This window comes from Rattus norvegicus, chromosome 2, assembly GCF_021556685.1.
Source record: "Rattus norvegicus strain SHRSP/BbbUtx chromosome 2, alternate assembly SHRSP_T2T, whole genome shotgun sequence".
Classification (NCBI taxonomy): domain Eukaryota; kingdom Metazoa; phylum Chordata; class Mammalia; order Rodentia; family Muridae; genus Rattus; species Rattus norvegicus.
Window position 1 is genome coordinate 46,705,001 of NC_141535.1, and position 22,500 is coordinate 46,727,500.

Sequence of the window (22,500 nt, forward strand, 5' to 3'; positions counted from 1 at the left end):
CAAAAAAAACCAAACCTTTAGTTGGTCTTAAATGGAAGGAGTTTTGGATCCACCGAATTAGACAGTGTACCAGTATTGCTTGTGAGCTAGGTAATATGTTCTTGGGGAGTTGGTGGGCTCTGTGACTTAAAGTGGAGATACAAATTAGCAAATTAGAGGGGTGGAGAGAGCCTCCTGCTCCCATAAAGGCCTTCCAGGAAAACAACACTTTGTTTGCAACTGTTCCACAGTAACTGCTTTTGCTAATTTTGTATCCTGATGCGGGTAGTGCTGAGGGTTGGAAGTAGGGCAGCCCTCTATCCCTGAGCAGTATCCCGGCCTTCAAGTGTTCATTTTGAAGTTGTCAGTTGTCCTTAGCTTTTGAGTTGTGGGAAAAAAAACAAAAAAAAAACAAAACTCTCAAAATGCAGCAAGGGATCCATCACCTGTGTTTCTTCCATTATAAAACTTTATTTTGTCCACGCTTTGTAAATTTTCTCTCTTAGTGTGAAGCTTCCACCTTCCCCTTCCCAAGGCAATTAGGAAGCTATTTAGTGTTTTTAAAAAATTAATAATCAGCTGTGTCTCACTAATCAGAAAAACATGGCGATCTATTCTTAAAACTCCAAAACTAGAGTGATTCTGACTGCTGCAAAAGATTAAGTTCCTTTCATCTAGTGCAGCAGAGTCTGGCTTAATAATTACTGACAGGCGTGTTCCAGGGAAGACAGGAGCCCTGCAACGTAGACACGTCTGAGTTTCTGCTGGAGAGTTCACTGAATCAGTGAAGCCGGAAAGAATACATTAAAGTGGCCAGATTTCTTCTTTACTTCCAGAAGATTGTGTCAGACTTACAGTTTTTACAGCTTTGTGTATATTGTTGGCCACGGCCCTGCTGATGTTTCTTTTCCTCGAGAGCCTTCTATCTGCTGCAACCCACCGCCCGTGTGCCCCTGGAACCCAGCCTCACTTTCACTAACCCTCACTGGCCGGTTAGCTCAGCTGATATTCTTAGTCACCTCCAGCTCCCCCCTGCCTCCTGTCCTGTTCCAGCTCTTGGCCAGGAGGAAGGAAGGTCTTCAAATCCCTTTCTCTTGAGTGGCGCTGATAGTCACTGAGATCTTATGACTGTGGAATCAGAAGTCCTAGAGTGTAGGTGGACCTTAGCGGTCACCTGGTCCCATTCTTCTTATTTCGTACCTTTTCCATGCAGCAGGGCCACCAGTCTTCTGTCAGGGTTATGTAGACATGAGCATGATTCCTGTGGCTCTTGTCACATTGTGCCCCTTCCAGGGACCCACCTGATCCTTGCTCAGCATGGCTTCTTCAGCAGTCACCCGAGGGCTCTTGGTCCTAACTGCTATGCGTGAAGCTAGAAGGTGACAATTGATGCCACATTCTGTATCTTCCTTGAGAGGGCCCATCTTTGTCTTGCTGTGCGATGTCCCATGAAGCGCAAGGAGGCTACCTCAGGGTGCGATGTACGGTGTCTGTTCAGTGTCTGCTATTGCAGAACTTTTATATTTTAAAATACCAGGAAAAGGTCTATTGTTACTGAGAAAGCAGAATTTGTTTTAGCACTGATGTAGGAGTAGAAAATCTATTCCTATTACAGCTTGGCATTCGGATACTGATACTTTATATATTTATAGCATTTTATATTTTTAATCACCACCTGTGTTTTTATAAAAAGTTTAAGTGAAATAGTGTATGAATACACAACTTTTGTTTATGCACTGGTGGTGCACACCTTTAATCCAAGCACTTGGGAGAAAGAGGCAGGTGGATCACTGAGTCTGAGGCCAGCCTGGTCTACACAATGAGTTCCAGGACAGCCAGGGCTACACAGAGAGACCCTGTCTCAAAACACCCCCACGCCCCAAAAACCTCACAACTTTTGAACATCCCCATTGACAGGTAAAAGAATAGGAGTCGTAAGCCCTTCAGGCAATGTAGCAATTCTGACCCCAAATCTAGAACTTGTATCAAGCAGCCCCTCTCCTTTAGGTGCAGGCCAGCATCCCATGATGTTTTTATTATAGAACGTTTCTTCCCTCAGACAGGGACAACAGGAAGATGTATATTCTGTCTCCTCAGCATTACACAACACACACACACACACACACACACACACACACACACACACACACACACAAGCACAGTAAGTCAATGGGTTAATAGCCACACCAGTTATGTAGCAATGTTACTGTTACATGCTTTAAGCTCTTTAGTTGGGGAAGAATTGTAACCAGGCATAAGTTAGTAACAACCAAAGGGAATTAAACCTTTAAGAACTTTAATTCACACTTGGTCCATACCATACCTCTTGAGCTTCCTCCGTGGTTCATCAGCCTTTGGATGTTTCTTCTTTGGCTCCTTTGTACACTCAGCCCTAGCTCAATGCTTACAAAATTTGCATGGCAAGCCAAGTAATTATTAGAATACCTAGTGTGTGAATGTTTAATCTCACTTTACAGATTCCGTATTTTGCCAAATTCGAGTTTCCGTTTTTAACATGATTACTCTAAGGACTGTATACTTCTAAATGAAATTTTTGTGTGTGTGAACTATGCAATGGATTTAAAGTATATTTTTATTGTACTTTTTGATTTTTCATTTTGTCTTATTGCAAATATGTATGTAGCATGAATATATGTATATGTATATATGCACACACATATACACATAGTATATACACATATATAGTAGGTATTTATATATTTCATCAACATGTGTTCTGTATTCTTCTCTGTGGTTTATTCTCCAAGAAAAGGTTTTGTAAGAGTTTTTACGTGGCACTCTAGCATAGATTTTGTTTGTTTAGCTTTGGTGATGGCATGTGGGAATATACTGTGACCTCAGGCTGTCGTTTTTTTGCTTACCCAATTGTACTTGGCTCTTTTTCAATGAATGTTGGTCTTGAGTATTGGAGGGCATTTCCAGGAAAGTTTTGCTGTAATGCTATGGGAGCATCTCTGTGGGTCCAGAGATGAGCAGCTCATCAACAAGGAATCACTGTCCTGAATCCTGCACCTCAGGCAGGATGGAGAGGAAATCTCATCAGTAACCCACTGTTCCTCACCGTAGGAATGGACAGAAAGAGAAGGGTTCGTAGCTTTCATTCTTCCTGTGAGCCTGGGGAGGATCTTTCACCATCCAAACCCACAAGCCCTGGCCTTCACATGACCTGTGATACAGCCTGGGAGGCTCCTTGGATTTGTTTAGGAGCCAAGGAGCCATCACCCACCCTCCTATGAACCACAGACTCTTGTGTTCCCAGCACCACACAATCAGATTTCTCTTTACCTACTCGGGGCTGAGCCACAGAGACCTTATTTGGCATGAACTCATTTCTCTAGGGAATCAATCAGATGTGAGGCCACCGCTGGAGAAAAAGCACTCATTTTTCCTATGGCTCAGGAGCAAATCATGCCCATGATAAGATACCCCGCTGCCCATAGCTCCCCCAGTCGCATCCATGCACTCTCCAGGCAGTTTTCAGAAGTCTAGAAAGACTGAGGAGCCCACCCCCTCTGCGCACACTGTAGTTATATTCATATTTCAATTTTAGGTTCCACAAAGCCACTTTCGTCTCATGACCTGAGAGCCGTGACCAATGATGACAAGGCAGGAAACAGAACTATAACATTTACGGTTGTCAGGTCCCCTAGGCTTGGGAGGCTGCTGAAGATGTACCCGGACAGTCACACGGAGGACGTTTCCGTTTTTACCCAATGTCTGGTGAGTCCTGACACCCATTTTGTGCCACTGAGTGGGGCTGCGAGTCTGAGCAGAGAGGACCTCTCATTTGTCTTCATCCTGCTAAACCAACAAGACAGGGGCCACGGCAACTCCTACGTCATTTAAAATGGGATTCTTTTCAGGGAACACCACATGTGACAGATATCAGAAAGCACCAGGCTAATTCTGAAAGTGACAAATAAAAAAATTACTTGGAGCTGGAGAGATGGCTCAGCAGTTGAGAGCACTGACTGCTCTTGCAGAGGACCCAAGTTCAAGTCTCGCCACACTGGGTGGCTCACAACATTCTCTAACTCCAGCTCCAAGAGCTCCCTGGCTTCCTCTTTTTTGGATTCTGCATGTACCTGCACACACACGCACTGCACACACACACAACACGCACTGCACACACACTCACACACGTACACACACACACACATACACATACACCCCACAGACACTCACACACACACAGAGACACACACTCACACACATACACACACACTCACACACATACTCACACACACACATACACACACACATACACTCACACACATACACACACACCCCACAGACACTCACACACACACAGAGACACACACACTCACACACATACACACACACTCACACACATACACACACACTCACACACATACTCACACACACACATACACACACACATACACTCACACACATACACACACACCCCACAGACACTCACACACACACAGAGACACACACACTCACACACATACACACACACTCACACACACACACACACTCACACACACAGACACACACACACTCACACACACACATACTCACACACACACATACACACACACATACACACACGCTTAAAAAAAAGTAAATCCTTCTAAGGGGGTCCTTAGAAAGGAAATCCAAAGTGTATATTTATTCTAACATGACATGTACTCATTATGTAATATATCAAAATTGCGTGTATATATAATTTATATCCAGGGTATTTGTAACTTTGGTGGTTTACATATCTTCTTATTGAAATGAATAAGCACTCAAAAATGTTTTTGCCTCCCAGCCAGGAGTTGGGTGAACCAAGGCATGTCTGTTTATGCATTACTTCATTTTCTAAAGGTGGCGTTCCCAAACACAATTCTTTAATTGTGCATTCCTTTGGTTGGTAATATGTCTTCCTCTTTCCCTCCCAGAATACTGAGTCTGACCATTTATTTGGCTATAGCTTTGTGTAACCGAAGTCGTTTTTAAATCTCTTCAAGTTTAGAGAAGATAGGAAGAGTTCTTAGCCTTTGTGCTCTTTCTGTGTGGTGTGAGGAAAGTGGGCATGGCTTTTGCTGTTCAGTCGGTTGTGTGCATTTGAGGGAGTGGATCAGGAGGCTAGCATAAGCCTGGAGTGTAGCACTGAAAAGGAGAGGTATAATGTCTGTGGTTTGCAGTTTTCTCCAGGTCACAGAACAAAAACTTAGAATGGAAACTCCGTTGTGTAGGGAATTAAGATGTGCCCAGAAGCATCAACACATACCCAGGGTCAGTTTACCTTTTGAATGCTAACAAGAATGATGTGATTTCTATAAGAGTATGTTGGCTCTAGCCCCAGTTCTTTAAAAAAAAAAAAAAAGACTGTGGTCATTTTGACTATTTCCAACAGCTTTTAATTGCAAATATGTGGCATTTTAGAGTAAGATCGATATATCCAACGTAAGTGTCACTGAATATAGTAGCTAGAACTAAGTGGCTTTTGCTGCAATAACAAGAAACCCCGGAGTCCCAGCGCTTATGATAACCAGTTGCCCTTCGCACTTGTCTGATAACTGTGGGTTAGCTTGATCTGTTTGTCACGTCTTCATTCTCTAGTTACCCACTGATGGCAGCAAAGGCAGTGTGAGGGGGACCATGGGAAACTGCAGCTCGTGTTCTAGAACGTCATTTGTATTCACATACCACACGGGGTAGCTGGCTCCCAGTGTGGTGGACAAATCGAATATTTGGAACAGCGTCCTAACTGCTGTACTAACAGGCAAACTGAAAACTGTGGAATGTACTGGAAGCCGGGGTACACTTTTCTGAGAAAACAAACCACCTTTAAAACAGGACACATTTGTAAATAGGAAATTAACGCACCAAGCCAGATATCAGGTCCCAGGCCGGCAAAGTCTTGATTAAACAAAATCCAGTTACTTCCGGATTTAATGTTTTCCTTCTGCCTTTGTGAACAGATAGGAGGGATCCAGAAAGCACGTCAGCAATGTCAGGTGTGAGGCAGAGCAGGGGGAGCCTTGTGTGGGAGCTCAGTGCTGCACAAGGGTGCTGTTCCCCATGGAAGCAAGGGCAGGCACCAGTCTGGAAACAACCTGTCCCCGCCCACAGAGCAGGGGACACAGTGATTGGCTTTTCCCTCCCATGGTCCTTGTCTCTGCTGAGCATGTGCCTGTCATTCCAGAGATTTGGTTGAAAACATAGAATCAAAGGACAGAAAGAAATTATTCTCTCATCTGGAAGGTTGTGTACAAAGACTGTGTATCTGGCTTTGTACACAAGGCACACTCCTGATATAATAATCTCTTTCTCCCTAAATCTCATCTCAGATACATTTGCAGTTCATAGAATTTCACCACAACAGCCATCGGGTGCCTTTGTTGTGTGGTATGTGGAGATTTTTTATAATTGAGGTATCTGAGACCTACTGGTGACTACTGGGACCGTGCAGAAGTTTCTCGGCACAACACCAGGAGATCTAGGTTGCCTCCTTGACTCAGCAAATCACAAAGGTGTTGAACCTGCTTCGTCGTATTTAAAACGGGAAGAGTCATAGTAATGATTATTGAAACCATATTTATGTATGGCATATGTGAGGCACTGTATTTAGCCTTACGTTGTGTTGTTCCTCCCCACATGCAGATTCAGACCTAAACCACGTGTTCACATGGTTCACAGCCTACTGATAGCAGAGCCAGGACCTGAGCCCAGGGCTCTGGATTCTAGGTCAGGCTCCTGTCAAACTAGCCAGGGCTTTCCCCTAAGTGGTTAGATGTGGCTAAGATAGTAATAGATGTAAAGTATATAGCATGTGTCCCACACTTAGTCGGGGTTCGGTGAAATGGCAAGCATTCTTCTAATGGTCAGCAGAGATACAAGCTAGAAATACTATATTACTGATACATCATAGGGGTACCTAGCACACCCAAAGGCCATGTATATACAAAGTCAGGAAGCACACAGAGAAAGGCAGACTCAAACTTCTATTGGATCCAGAGTGTTGTCCAAGCAACTTTTCCAAGGGGGCTTTTGAGTAGGTGAGATTAAAGCAGACGGGTACTTGTTGCAGGAGGCCACATGATAACTTAGAAGTAGTCATGTGACCTACCCTCACCATCCAGGTGGGTCAGAACTTCAGTGGGGTCAGTCATATAAGCTCTCCTCTAGGGGGATGGACGCCACAGAGCAGTTGCTTAAGGTGACTACCTGTGTGGGCCACACTGAAGAGTTTCAATGAGGAGAGCTACAAACCAGCATCAAGATGACTGAGAAAGTCCAGCTGCTATTCAAGATGGGTGGTGAGTCGACCGGATATCCTGAGGATTACAAACACTAATAAGATGGGTTTTGAGGCTGATACTGAGCTTTTTGTTCTTGGAAATGTGAAAGGTCCCTTTCTATTCCTCATATTTACAAGGAGTTCCCCAGGGGAAGGCGATTTTCTGCTACACTGGAACTGGCTGGTGTTTGCCCTAATGTGCAACAGTCATTTATTGAATGGAAATGAGGTCATCAGAGGAGAATGACATTTGCCTCACCTATGACCCACTTATTGTTTCCTTTAGAGAGTTCCTGGTATTCTCAAATACATTTCCCTTGGGGACGATGAGAGAAGAGAGTTTTTCATCCTTGGCCAGAGCCCAAGCTGGAGGAACAAAGAGGCCTGCGGACAGGCATCTCCAAGGACTTATTCTGACAGTCAGGGCAAGGGGGATGTGTGAAGAAGGGGAGAGGCTGAGAGCTGCTGCTCAGGAGTTTCAGGATTCCCAACATCTCTCTTTGTCACCTTTGGATACCTTGTCTCTCTCTCCACTTCAGCCGTCATAAAGAAAGCCAATAACGTGTGTAAAGGAGGAGGAGTCCAGAGAAACCCAGGGAAGGATAAAAACCAAAATATGACTCTGTTCTCTCAGGGTCATAGCTTACTTTGGTGTTTTAGTGTGTAGTGCGTGCACACACATACACATACACGCACACACACACACACGCACGCACACTACATTCAAGGGCTTTCTATGACGGAGTAACTGAGAAGAATCTGTGGAGGAGAACAGGTTTATTTTGGTTCTTGGTTTCTGAACTTTCAGTCCATTGTCAGCTGTCACTCGCTTTGAGGTTGGAGAGGCAGGAAGAACATCCTGGAAAGGCACCCAAGGATAAGAGAAATGCTTAGTTCCTAAGGTCAGGAAGCCAAGGGGAGAAGACAGGAGGCAAAGGTTATGATATCTCCTTCAGGGCACATCGCCAGTCACCTAACTCATCCTCACCTCATCAAAGTCCTATGCCCTCCCCAATAACTCCAAAGCCAGAGAACCCAATAATTCAAACACTTAACACATGAGGTTTCAAGGGACATGTCAGGTCTGAACTATAGTGCATGCTTGTATAAAAGCAAGGCCAGAAAACAGTAAAATGTTAAATTTATATCAAGATAGAAAGGAACATCACCCATTAATACAGTGTTATGGTTGGTATATACCTTGGCCCAGGGTGTGGCACCATTGGGGGTGTGGTCTTGTTGGAGTAGGTGTGACCTTGAGTAGGTGTGTCACTGTGGGTGTGGGCTTTAAGGCCCTCACCCTAGCTGCCTGGAAGCCAGTCTTGTCCTAGCAGCCTTCAGATGAAGATGTAGAACTCTCAGGTCCTCCTGCTCCATGCCTGCCTGGATGTTGCCATGTTCCTGCCTTGATGATAATGAACTGAACCTCTGAACCTGTAAGCCAGCCCCAATTAAATGTTGTCCTTATAGGAGTTGTCTCAGTCATGGTGTCTGTTCACAGCAGTAAAACCCTAACTAAAACACATAGTAAATGTGCATTAATCTGAACGTATTCCAGGGATAAGAACATGGCTCTAGGGTTAAGAGCACCTGCTGTGCAAGCATGAGGACCTGAGTTCAAATCCCTAGCAGACACATAAAGGCTAGGTGTAGCTGCTTGTTCCTGTAACCCCAGCATTCAGAGGACAGAGGCTACTGGGAGTTCATTGTCAGCAAGCGTATCCCAAATGCCAAGCTTTGCTTCAGTGAGAGGTCTGAAGACAATGTGAAAAGTAAAGGAGAAAGACATGGAACAGCCTACCCTGACCTCTGAATTTAGGGCTTAAAGCATATACACACTTAAGGGCATGTAACACACACACACACACACACACAAACACACACACACATACACACACACACACACCATGTCCATGCATTAAACAACACTGAAAACATCCTAATCCTGGTTAGCATATATGTTCAGAGATGGACATTTTTACTTGTGCTTTGAGAACAGAAAGAAAGTAGCCTTTCTTCTTGCCCCTTCTACACACTACCTCCTTTCCCACGTGCAGATGGAGAGGAGATTTTGGCATAGCCTGAAGTTTATAACTTCCATCAAATGGTACCCTGGTCAGTTCCCAGTCATCTTATAACAGCTCAGATTTACCTTCAGTCAGCTTTAGAGCATTTGGGAAGTAAAAGAAATGGTGGTTACAGGTTGAGTTGGTGGAGGAGAGGACAGGAGGTTTTCTCTTGGACTGGGGTTTGCTCAGTCCTGCAGCAGTCCCTGCCCGAGGCTGTGTGTTCAACGGAGTGGACGATTTTCTCTGAGATCCTCCATGAAGGTCCTGATTCACACGTATGTGCTTTTATCAGGCCTCTCAATGAGATGGAGAGGGAGAGAGAGAGAGAGAGAGAGAGAGAGAGAGAGAGAGAGAGAGAGAGAGAGAGAGAGAGAGAGAGAACGAGCACTCAGGAAGTAATTTCAACTATGTAAAGAAAGAGTTCAGAGCTGTTTAGCCCTGCATTACTTACCAATGGCTAATTACTGGTAGTCTTTCTAGCCAAGTGACCTGCTAAGCATTCAATAGGGACATTGTAAGCTGAGTGCTCTTTCACCCTTTAATTGAGGGAATTAATTAATTTGTCCTTGGCTCTCTACCTGTGGGGTAAGAGGGCAGGGGTGAGGGGGTGAGGGGAGGCATAGAGATTAAAAGTACCATATCATTCGCATGTAAGACATACACTTTTCTTGCTTGTGAAGAAATAACCACTTCTTCATAAATCGGTACTTAGAAAGAAAATAGCTCATGAAAAACCTTGACTGCATTATGCTTAATATACGTGGCAAGATAACTCTAAGGAAATGTTTGTGTTGTCACTGCCCAACATTAGCTTCTTAGCCCAGAATAAGTTCACTAGGTTTTCCATGCCATGTCAGCCCACCAAGATAAGCAAGTGGCCACTTTGTTTTTCAGTGTCGAATCCTAAGAGGGTTAAGCTAACCCACAGAAATGAAGGCATTCACAGAGAAGACAGCCATCAGGCTCGCATCGCATGAGAGCTCTCTCATACACTGTTACTGTCCGTTTCCAAAACCCATGAACAATATGAGCTTTAAATCCCACATAACACAGTGATGGCCTCCAAGTCAGGCTCACAGATAATTGAGTGATTTTCATTCCAGTGCTTGTTGCGATAATTTTGAGTCATTAAAACAGCAAAGTGTCCTGGCTTTGTGGTTTATGACAGCGCAGCCTCTTTTCTCTCCCACAAAGCCAGTAATTGCATCTCAGCTATTGTACGTTTGTGGGCCAGATGCCATCCGTCCTGGAGAACAGTTTCCCAGGACCATGTTTAGAAAATCACGAAGCCATTCTGGGCTGTTAATTTTGTCCAATAACTTCTCCCAGAATCTGGGCGTACTGTTTTCATAATGTATACACATTTTAGAGAATTATAGACACATTTCTCAAAGGCTGAAAATTAATTTGTTACAGTTTAATCGAGAGTAAAATCAGCTTAATGTCTCATTAAGCATTTGTCTTTGAATCTGCAGAGTAGGGAGGGGCCAGCCTTCCTGTCATCCATGCTCCCGCCCACCCATCGTGTGCCTCTTTGGGCTCGCTAGTTCACTGGCAACCAGGGTCACTTGTGTTTGTGGATATTTTCCACTGGTGTTTTCCCTTCAGCACTTTTGTTTTGCACCACACTTCCCTGAGTTATGTGCAGGGTGTTGTTCCATGTGTGGAGATGATTGTATTGTCACATAGTCATCAATCTGTTGGCTTAACTTGACTGGCAGATCTTGGCCTAATGGCTTTGAATAGTCAAGATGTTCTGTTGTTAGAATGGTTGGCTCTTCCTATGGAAAAGCAGACAGCACTCGTTCCCATTTAATGAGAGTGGCTTATTTCTTCTTCTATTCAGTTCCCATGGCCACTGTAATACAGTGCCATAAGCAAGAGGGCATTTCTGGTTAGCTTTTGTCAACCTGACACAAACTAAAAACAAACACCTAAGAAGAGGGGAGCTCATTTGAGAGACCGCCTTGCTAACATTGGGCTATAGGCATATCTGTGAGGCATTTTCTTGATTGATGGCTGATGTGGGTTGGATGACCCAACCCACTGGGGCTGATGTCACCCCTGGGCAAGTGGTCTAGGGCTATACGTGAGCTGAGCAAACCTTGGAAAGCAAACCAGTAAGTCCCTGACCTGAACCCCTCCTCCGACTTCCGTGATATTAGACTGTGATATGGAGGTGCAAGCCAGATCATCTCTGTGTTCCATAGAACTTAAACCAAATAAACTCTGTGTTCCCCATACAACATTTGGTCAGTGTTTCATCACAACAACAAAAACAAACTACAACAATGACTAAGCCTTAGAAGTGTCTTCTTTACAGCTGCGCCGTCCAGAGTCTGAACTCCATCCTGCTGGACCTAAATCCTAAATCCTCTTGGAGTATATTCCCTTTCCACCTGAAGGACCACCATCATGGCTGTAGAGAGCAACTGGACATAAGCACAGGAAAATTCCCACACTAGAGTAGAAATCCAGGCAGTGCAGGGTGTCCATGGCTACAGAATTATAGGGGACGGGCTGTATAAATGAGGCTGATTCTCCTTTGTAAGAATAAGCAGTAAAGGCATTTCTAGATGATAACACTTGGAAATATCTAGCTAGAGATTGGCAACAAAATATCACACCCAAAGAGTTATCACTGAACTATGGTTCATGCCCCTGAATGACTCCGTTGGTCCCTGTAGCAACTTACTAGAAGGAAAATCTCCTCAAGGACTCCAGAAGTCTCTCTGTAACTCTGGCTTTTTCTCATAAAGAGGATTACATCTTCATTTATGTAGAAGAGTCTCTAGGGAATCACGTCACTCTTAAGTGTGTAGATCTCTAATACATCTACCAAATGAGACCACACAAAGGGTTATAATTTGGAAAGAACAAAAGGTAGCACTGGACATCTTGATTTAGTTTTATACAAGTGCAGGAGCCTCTGAAAATAGCCAGCCCTCGTGTCTGGAATTTGTGTGATCCCTTTCATGGCAGACGTTGAAGAGGCAGTTAACACTGTAGGCTTGGAAGAGTAGCCTAGACTATCTAGATGGCCCTTAAGTGCTGTCATGTGTGCCTTTTCAAGAGGGAAGCAGAAGGGGATTTACATAGACAGATGAGGAAAGCCAGCTGACCACAGAGGAAGTTGAGTATTGCAGCCACAGGTTGAGGAATGCTCATAGCCAAGCAAGCTGAAGAAGGCAAGGAAGCCATTACATCTTGAGGAGTTGGGAGTGGAAATCAATCTCCATGCAGAGGTTGACTCCCCCAAGCCTGGTACATTCAAGGGCCTTTTTCATTCCTTTCGTGTGTGTGACTCTTTGTTCCATAAGCCCTAATGACCTCAGCTCTCTGGCTCTGTGTCTATGAAGCAGCCATCAGTTGGTCTCCTTGGGGCCTCCAGTCAAGGGTTGATCAAAAGGGAAAAAAAACAAAACCAAAATGACTTCCTTTTTGTCCTATCCCACCCTCTGACTCCTAGTGTCTTATGAGTTTCTACATGATTTAAAAAAACAAAACAAAACCCGAAAAAAAAAAAAAAACCCAACATCAGTGTAGAACTGGAATACTGCCTGTCTGCTGTTGTGCGTGGTATATGAGTGTGTGTGCACATGCCGATGGTATATGCCCATGCACACACATGTGGAGGCCAGAGATGGATGTCACTTGTCGTCCTCTACTGTTCACCATCGTATCCTTTGAGACGGGGTTTCCTCACTCAACCTGGGCTCTCACCGATTGCATAGCCTAACTGGACACTGTCTGGGATCTGCATGCCTCTGCCCCTCCCACACTGGGGTTACAAGCACCCTGTCACCATTTCCCAGCTTTTCATGTGGACGCTGTGGGGTCTGAACTCAGATCCACACTTTTAATCCATGGAGCCATCTCCTCTGCCCCATAAGTTATGATAAACGCAGGGTGTAGGATGAGTTATTCCTCAGAGTCACTGAAAATCAATACAAGTTCTGGTTAATAACTGATGGCCTTGACCAGACCAGACCAGACAATGAAGTGACATTTGTTCACTTTAGTCACACTCTGTAGCTGACTCTCTGCATTCCTGGGCTCCTGGAGTTGCAGAACACAACATAGGATATTCTTTGTAGCCAATAATCTCAATGTTCCACACTTCCACAGCATAGATGCAGCCTTTAGATTGTGGAAATAGCTTGAACTCAGAGGTAGGTATGAAACTAAGCTATTACAATAAAGTGCCATGTGCAATGCCTGCTGTCTGTAGAATTCTAATGAAGGTTAGATTTTCTCTGCTGTTGTTCAATACATAGATACATAAGAAACATCCTGAGTTGCCTTATTTATATCTCTGTAAGGTTATAAGCATATATACTTAACAATTAAATGTAACACAGTTTCAACATGGATTATTTGCTCATTAAACAAGCTTATTTAAATGCTTATTTTAGATGGTAAACAATTATTTATAAAGCAATTAGAAATGAGCTTTTCAAACATGTTCTAGAAAATATTTACCGTACGAAGCGTGGACTAGAACTCTCTGGTTTTTTAATATCATGCTGTAATTCAGTGTAAGAACTGTGTATAACCTTTCACCCAAGTCAGAACCCAATGAGTAATCGATTGGTGAGAACTAGAGTGCTCTAGAAAGACCTAGAAATGCCCAGCGTCTAGCATTTTGATCACAGAAATGGTAATACACTACAGGTGAAATACAGATCCACAAGTAAGATATCATTCTACATTTCAATATACAAATAGGGCTCAGAGAAGCTAACTGACTTGCACAAACAGAGCTGAAAACTAGTACTATATATGGTCAACTTTTCAAAATCCACTGCATTTCTGCTGTACCCATTTTTATATTAATATCTGTTTTCTTTCATGGTAGGAGAGCAGAAATTCAGACCGTTGGGGGCAAAGAAACTCCAGAAAAGGACTGGGAACAAAGCTATATTAACCAGACAATCTGGACTGTTCCCAGCTCCACTGTCAAGTAGCCTTGTGTATTCACTACTTGTTCGTTTGCTATCACAAAATGCCTGACCAAAACCAAAAAGAAGGGTTTATTTGGACTTGCAGTTTGTGGGGAAACAGTCCATCATGACAGGGAAGTCATGGGGTACACAATCAGGAAGCAGAAAGAAGGGAGCATTGGTGTCCAGAGCTCTTCCTTTTTCTAAACCCCAGCTGGTGGAATGGTGCCACCAACATTAGGGTGGCTTTTGCACTTCAGTTAACCCAATCTAGAAAATCCCTCTTAGACAAACCAAAGAGATTTATCTCCATAGTGATTCTAAAGCCCATCAAATTGCAATTGAGATTAATTGTCACATCCTAAGTTGGAGGAAGAGCACAGTTCTCCAGACGTTCATCTTTCTAACCTTCCCAGCAGCCTCTCATCTGTAAGCAGTAGCACATTGCAGAGAGCCTTGGCCTTCTGAGAGCCAAATCTTTCTCCTTAGCACTTGACTCGTCTTCGAGGTCATGTAGAAATCAAGGATATGAGATAGAAGTTTGATCACAGAAATCCAAAGAATGCTTTATCTTCCCTTCAAACAAAAGCTACTTGTGAAGAGTTTTAAGAGTTGGAACCCATGCAGGAGGAAGGAGTCATTTTCTTCAGTGATGTAGCCACTGTTAAGCTGACCATGTTCCAGTAAGCAACAGCCTTGGTGCTCGCGCTCGCTCTCTCTCTCTCTCTCTCTCTCTCTCTCTCTCTCTCTCTCTCTCTCTCTCTCTCCCTCTCTCTCTCTCTCTCTCTCTCTCTCTCTCCCCCCCTTCCCCTTCCCTCCCCCTCCCCCCTCTCTCTGTCTTTTTTTCAAAATAGGAATTCTCTGGGTAGGCCTGGCTGTCCTGGATCTCACTCTGTAGACCTGGCTGTCCTTGAACTAACAGATCAGGTACTCAAGTCAGGGCAAGAATATGGAGCAGGAGCTGATGCAGTGGTCATGATGGATGGGATGGATAAGATTGAAATATATGTCAGAGAATGAAAAAAATTTAAGCTTTGGAAGTATATACACTTCTAATGTAATATTGGATTACAGCCTTGTTAAAAGTCCAAGGAAGGACCAAGATGGGGTGATGGGGATAGAGATGGGAATTGGGAAGGTGGGGACAGACCAGTGTGTCAGCACAGGAGATGGCCTCTTCTTGTCTTCAGTGTACTAGGCTTTTGTCGATGGGTTCCTTGCTCTCATTCTGCCTGTACTGGCCATTATAAAAGGGAATGCTGTCTCCTTCTTAGAGCTCATTGAAAAATGAGATTTCCTTAATGTATTTAACTTTGTATTTTGAAATAAGTTGTAAGATAATTACAAAAAGTATAAGGAGTTCACATTTTCTATCCCTCCATATTCCCAAAGTGTGAGTGTTTATGAAGACTTATGCTATCAGTTTTTCACATGCTTAGTCTTTGCAGTGGCAATTTCTAAAATTAAGGCAATCTAATATAATCATAGTGTAATTCGGAAATGTATAATTTTATTGCTACAATGTCAATGTGCAATTTATATGTCTTATTAAACTTTCCCAAATTGTTCCAACAAGTGTCTTTAACAGGAAAGAGGAAATTATCCACCACATAGAAAATAGCGTTTAGGTGTCCACTGTCTTTAGTATCCTTTAATTTGGAACCATTCTCTATCAATATAGTGTCTTTGTGACCTTGTCAATAGAATAATTTATGACATTTATTATGACGTGACAAGATGTGTGTGTGTGGATGTCAGAGGACAACTTGTGGGAATTAGTTTTCTTCTTCCACCTTGGGGTTAGAACTTAGGTCATTGGCCTTGGTGGCCATTTTGCCAGCTGAACTATGCTGTTCTTAAGAGTATAGTACAGTTCTCTGTAGCCTTCCTCACTGTGAAGTCTCTGTGGAAATTCAGGTTGTGAATTCTGGGCAAGGATCCAGACTCTGCATCCTGGGCAGGAACAGCAAGAGGGCTGCTAGGTTCTTCTCAGCTCCCTGCCCATCCACCATGATGCTCACTTTGTCCTGGGGTTGAGGCTGCCTTTTATATTTGCCACGCCATTCATTGCTCCCTGGGTTCACAGTTTCTCCACTTTCCAGGCATGATCCTCTCTTGTGAGGTGTGCCCCCGTGTCCTGTGAGGACATGCTTTGTAACTGTTTCCAGTATGTCCTGTTTGCCACCACACTTTAGCCCACTAGTTTTAGCAACCATTTTAGGACTCTTACCAGAATTGTTATGGCTGTTAGTTACTAAGTGATAGTTTCTCTCATTTTAGTTTTCCTGCTTCATTTATTAGTTGAGATGCCATACCATTGGCTTTTTGATGACATTTTGATGACTTCTATAGGAGGGAAAATAGCTGGACAAATATAAATTGATAGGAAATAAAACACCATCTTCCTCCCCTCCTCAACCCTAGAGTCCAGATACTCAGCTAACTGTTTATCCCTGTGTTCTTCATACAGTGGAAACAGGCAGTTATCTCAAGTTGTTCTTGGGGCCATTTGGGTTCAGGTGACCAAATGCCTAACCTTCTGTGAGCTCTTTGCTCCCTCACAATTCATCTCCCAGAATATCCTAGTTTCAGTCTCTCTGCACCTTCTCTCAACACACACACACACACACACACACACACACACACACACACACACACACACACACACACCACATAACATATAAAAAGTAGGGACTTACAAATGAAGAGGCACCTATGAGAATGGATGGCCTTCTAGGGGTCTTGACTCAGACAAAAGCAGCCATGTGTATGTATATGAATTTTGTTTCTTTCTTTTGTCTTGTTTTTTTTTTTTAATCAGATTGATAGAGAAATTTGGACACCAGCTACATGTTTGCTAATGTCAATTGGTTATTTTTAATCTTGAGGTACAATGTTTCTGAACATGAGTACTTCCTGAAGTATGTATAGATAAGATTGTATAATGTCTAAGAGTTGATCACAAATAGACTGTTGGAGAGGAAGTGGACAGCACTATCCGAGAAAAGAGACCTGTCGTATGAGCCAATAATGGCTGGCATTGGCTATCAAGTCAGGAGGGTTTAGTATACCCTTCCCATAAGAAAAGCAAGCCAGGGTGATGGCCATCTCAGAGTCACCAGGCTTCTCTTTGATGACTAGACCAGGTTTGAAATACAATCTCCTCACTCCTCATATTTTTTCATGTTTTTCCCTTTATACAAATACATGGGATAATTTGAGCACAGATATGGTAAGTCACGCAAAGAGCATGCCTCCTCCATTTAGAATGTGTGTCAACTGTTGCATCATCCCGGAAATTTGGTCCTAACCATACTTTCTTCTGTCCAGGTCAGTGAAGGGCTGATTCTTTACCAGCACCTGGATCTTGACACAGCATGGGCCTCAGAAGACTCCTTCACATTCACAGCATCTTCCCCTCCAGCAGAGCTGGGCCCTGAGGATTTCCGGATTACTATTTCACGTGAAACCAATGAGTCGGGCCGACAGAACAGGCTGCGTGCAAATACAGGTACTGCCAACAAACCATGGCCAGTGCTTTGTCTATAGAAGGGAGAACAATTGGAAATCCATCTTTCCCTTTGTGTCCATGCTACACATTCATCCTCGGCAATAAGACAGACACAGATACAGCCAGTGGTAGTTACTCTGTCTTGAGCCTCGTGGCAAGGAATGGCAGTTGGCTTTAAAGAGTCTCTTTATGCCTCCAATGGGAACTTTATCATGCCTGTGACTGAAAGTTGTTGATACAAATGAAAATGATGACTAGAAAAGAATTACTAGGAGCTGGCTCTGTGTCTAGAGCAGAGAACTTCAGCCATAGGAAGTCAGGAAAGTAGCATCTTATATGTGAATGTACAGGTTTTAAAGTTTGCTTGCCTGAAATGTTGACTTAATGGCTATTTGCATTCATTTCCCAACCGTTCTCCTCCCACTTCCTGTGTCCTTCCTCTGCTCCAGCCATTTCCTTTTTTCCCTCAGTGTAGTTCCCACCTCTGCCTTCCTGCCACATGGGTAGTCTTATCATTTCTATCCCTGTCAGGAGGCCACTTCTGTACTGTGAGGACCTCCGAATGCACATAAACACCACACACACACACACACACACACAGCCCTCAGTTCTGCAAGTAAGAGAAAACATGTGACATTTGTCCTTCTGAGTTTCAACAATTTAACCTAAGAAGATCATCTCCATTTGCACTCATTTTCCCCCAACATGTCAACAATTTCTTTTCTCTTTATGCAGTGTAAGATTCCACTGTATATATGTACCACATTTTCTTTGCCATTCATCTATGAATGAACATCTAGCTTGATCTTACTTCTGTCTTCTGTGAATAATGCAGCAGTAAATATAGATGTGCAACTGTCTCTGTGGAATGCTACGAGTCCTTTGAGTGTTTAGCTGACATCTATAGTAGTTCTATTTTCAGTTTGTTTTGTTTTTTTTCTTGAGGGACCTCTGTATTGGTTTCCATAGTGATGTGATTTTGCTTAAATTTTATTTTGTATGCTAATTCAGATACTTGAGCAACCTATGTGTTTAGAATAATCCACTGAGAGGTATATGAGAGCTTTATGACCTTCATTAAATGTCTGATTAAATGTCTCTTTGTTCTTTAACTGTTTCAATAGGAGCCTCTGTCAAGGAGGGAGATAAAGTTCTCATTGACCAATCTAAATTAGATGCTTCCAACCTCTTACTTCAGCTGCCCCGACCTCAGCGTTCTTCCCATGAAATCTGGTATCAGGTTACAGCTCTTCCTCACCATGGAACCATTATGGTTGGAGAGAGAAATATTACCACAGAAAAGCCCTACTTCTCCCAGCAAATAGTTAATGCATTTGGAGTCACATATCTTCACGATGACTCTGAATCATTGGCTGATAATTTTACCTTTGCTGTTTGGCCAAACCCGAAGAATCAGTCCACCAGCAAGCCAGAGGCCGACTTTCTGGAAGAGGTGTTCACCATCACCATCACCCCTGTGAACGATCATCCTCCAGCATTAAAGACCAAAGGGCTTCGGCTTACAGTTCTACAGGGCGGTAGGTTGGTTGTGGGACCTGAAATCCTCAAGGTAGAAGATATAGACAGTCCTCCAAGTGAAATCCAATATGTGGTCATCCGTCCTCCCAACAATGGCTTTTTAGCAATGGCTCATGCTCCAGACGACAGTGCTCACCATTTTACACAGGCTGACGTCAACAACGCTCAGGTGTGGTTTATACAAGACGGAAGTCCATCCTCTGGAGTGTTTTATTTCAGTGTGACTGACGGTGAACACCGGCCTCTCTATAAGCTTTTCCACCTGGATGTCACCCCCATCTCCATCACGCTTGTGAACCTCACAGACCTGCTTCTCCCACAAGGCCAGACAACTGTCCCCATCACAAATACTCATCTCTCAGCAGTGACCAATGGTGGGAGCCCTCAGATCACCTACAGAATAGCACAGCCCCTCCAAAGCGGCCACTTGCTGATTGAAAACCAGGTGGTCAGCAGCTTCAGGCAAGAGGATTTGGATTCTGGAAGACTCTCTTACCACATGACCAATCTCACAGCCTCAGAAGATCAACTGAGGTTCTCACTGTTTACAACAGAGTGCAACTTGACAGAACAGACCCTGGGCATCAGGGTACAGCCTTTGTTGTGGGTTGGATCAAACTTGAAAGTTACCAACAGAGTGGCTCACCGGCTCAGGAGAGAGGATCTGGATGCAACTGAGCTCGCTAACAGAAGTAAGAGTGACCCCACATTTGAAGTGATACAACCCCCCATCCATGGACGACTTGTTCGAAGAGCAGTCGACAGCCCTGTGGCGGAAGAGGTCACTCAGTTCACCCAGACAGACATCAACCAAGGGCAGCTGGTGCTTGAGCCACAGGCTAATCTAACAGGCACCCATACACTGAATGACTCCTTCACCTTCTTGCTCAGTGCAGACGATGTGCAGCCAGCAACAGGCCATCTGGCCTTTACTATAGTGCCACCAGACACCTTACCTTTACAGATATTCACACCACATGTGCCTTTAGTAGTCACTGGAGAGACCCCTGTGGCCTCTGTTTTCTCTCAGAAAAAACTTAGGGCTTCTATTATAAAACAGACAGAAAATCCAGGAAATCTGACCCAGCGCAAATGGCAAGGGACAGATTTCTGGGGTCAGCTCAGTGGCAAAGAACCAAATATAGATGCCAAGGTCTCCCCCACCAGAGTCACTTGGCCATATGCTGCCACCAAAGTGGGGGTGACTCTTTCTGGGGAAGCCATGCAGCCGGAAGTGAGCCGTCACCCTCTGATGGTCATCATACCTTTGGCTGCTGTGTTCCTCCTCCTGTTAGTGACTGTGGTGGCCCTGTGTGTTTGGATGCTGGGCCGAAAGGAGGACAGGCCCAATCCTCTTATCCAGCCAAAGACGAACCTCAAATCCCCATCCCCGCGCTTTAGAGCAGAGAGGAGTGGAGCCATTCCCACAGTCACGGTGACGCCCCTTATTAGAAGCTCTGGCAGCCCGGCTCCCAGTATGTTCCAGCCGCAATCGTATGAACAGCCAGCCCCTCTGGGGGCGGGGCATATAGAGAAATGTGCTCCTTGGGAGGCGTGGGTGAACCTGGATCCTGATATGGCCAAGCTCTGTCGTCAAACCAATCCGGCTCTGAAACACAACCAGTATTGGGTATAAATGGGGAACCCTGCCTTCCACACCACCTCCACTCGTTTTCTCTCCTTCCCTCCCCCCACCTCTCTCTCCCGCTTCACCCCTTCACTCTTCTCCACTCCCCAGCCCCATGTCTCTGTCTTTCTTTGCTGTTACTGACCACTTACTGTGTATAGGTAGTAAGATCAGCACTGTGCTATAATGATGAAAGAGTGCCGATTAGATCAAGGAAGGCCGCCCATCAGGTGTTGTTACACACAGGGCTCAGTCACAGCCCGATGCTGTTGGCGAGTGATGTACCTTGAACTCCCTGGCCTTCCACCATGATCCCTTCCCAGGACCTGGCATTCTCTATGAGTATGAAATGAATAAATCTTTAAAAAAAATGCTTTAAAAAAGAATTAAACTACACTAAGGAACTGCTGAGCCGTGGGACCCCATCGGAAGCAGTGCCGTTAACATGGGGTTTGGAGTTAAGGGAGAAAGGTTTGGGTGCTTTTCATGGAAGATTCACCCTCTCGGTGAGTCAGTCAGAAGGAGGTGCCGGTTCTCTCTCCATAGAAGGTATCTTTTATTGCATCCGTGAGCTTGTTTATGTAATGTTTATGTGTCCTCCTTTTCCTCTGTGGAGTCTCCTCGGGTTGGTTTCCTTGTGCAGGAAGTGCCTTGTTCAGATGGCAGGGCAAACTGACCTCCTCTGAGGAGTCATTCAATACCTTGTATTCACCCAGAAGCAATGCTTACAGAAGGATCTGTAACATCAAGAAGTATCTGAAGCCCTGAGGTATAGAGAGGCGTGTTAAAAGCTTTTTAGTTTTTGATGCCTTGGTTTGGCATCCTTTTATAATAAATTGAAATAACAACGAATTTGTATTCGAATTGTCTAACCTGAAGCACTGTCCAACATTAATTTCTGTAAGTCTAAAATGAAGCTTTCAGAACTTATACCAAGAATGCCTCGGGCTGCAGAGTTCTCACCCACAAACGTTGACTGAGGCTTGCACAAATGATTGAGATTTTTCTGTGAAGAGCAACACAGCAAAGATTTAGGTTTGTGGGCCACACATGGTCTCTGTCATCCATTTTTCTTTTGTTGTTCTTTCCTAAAACAAAGTCTGTTTTAAGAATCTGTAAAAGAAAAAAAAAAGCCATTTTTAGCGCTTGACTTTGGCCCATACATCATGTAGTCTTTGCCAGTCTTTGCTTTGGGCAATTGGAGTGTGCTGAGTTATGTCAATTAGTGAATGTAGTAGAGATTAGCGTTCCGGAGCTGCCTCTGGGACTCATAATTATCAAGGATGGTAGCTCTTTTGTCCCCTCTGCTCTGCCGTCCTCAGGTTCCTTATGGTCATGAGATGGCTGCCCAAGCACCCAGCAGAGAGAACATACTCAAGGCAGAATCACACAGCACAGTGGCTGCTTGTCTGAGAGACTCATTTATTTGTATTAGTTATTTTATCATAAAGAGATTTTCTTCCCATTTCATTCTCTTTCATACCTTATTCTCTGAAGCAAGCAGCATCCTTTCTGTCCTTCTACAAACTACCAGCAGAGGAAATGGGGCCTCAGGG

The 22,500-nt window shown here is 44.1% G+C and overlaps 1 protein-coding gene across 3 annotated transcripts in view; it reads left to right on the forward strand.

Annotated features, from left to right (window-relative positions):
- Positions 1 to 22,500, forward strand: part of Cspg4b (chondroitin sulfate proteoglycan 4B) — an 84,235-nt gene that overhangs the window by 61,261 nt on the left and 474 nt on the right. For 2 of the 3 annotated variants that reach the window (XM_087618155.1, XM_087618160.1), the window contains 3 exons: positions 3,551 to 3,720; positions 17,598 to 17,778; positions 18,903 to 21,796. In XM_087618155.1, the coding sequence (XP_087474281.1) occupies positions 3,551 to 3,720; positions 17,598 to 17,778; positions 18,903 to 20,953 (2,402 nt within the window). In that variant the 3' untranslated portion in view covers positions 20,954 to 21,796. Of the gene's footprint in view, positions 1 to 3,550; positions 3,721 to 17,597; positions 17,779 to 18,902 lie in introns of all 3 variants that reach the window. The other variant, NM_001134510.2, reaches the window with a different exon arrangement.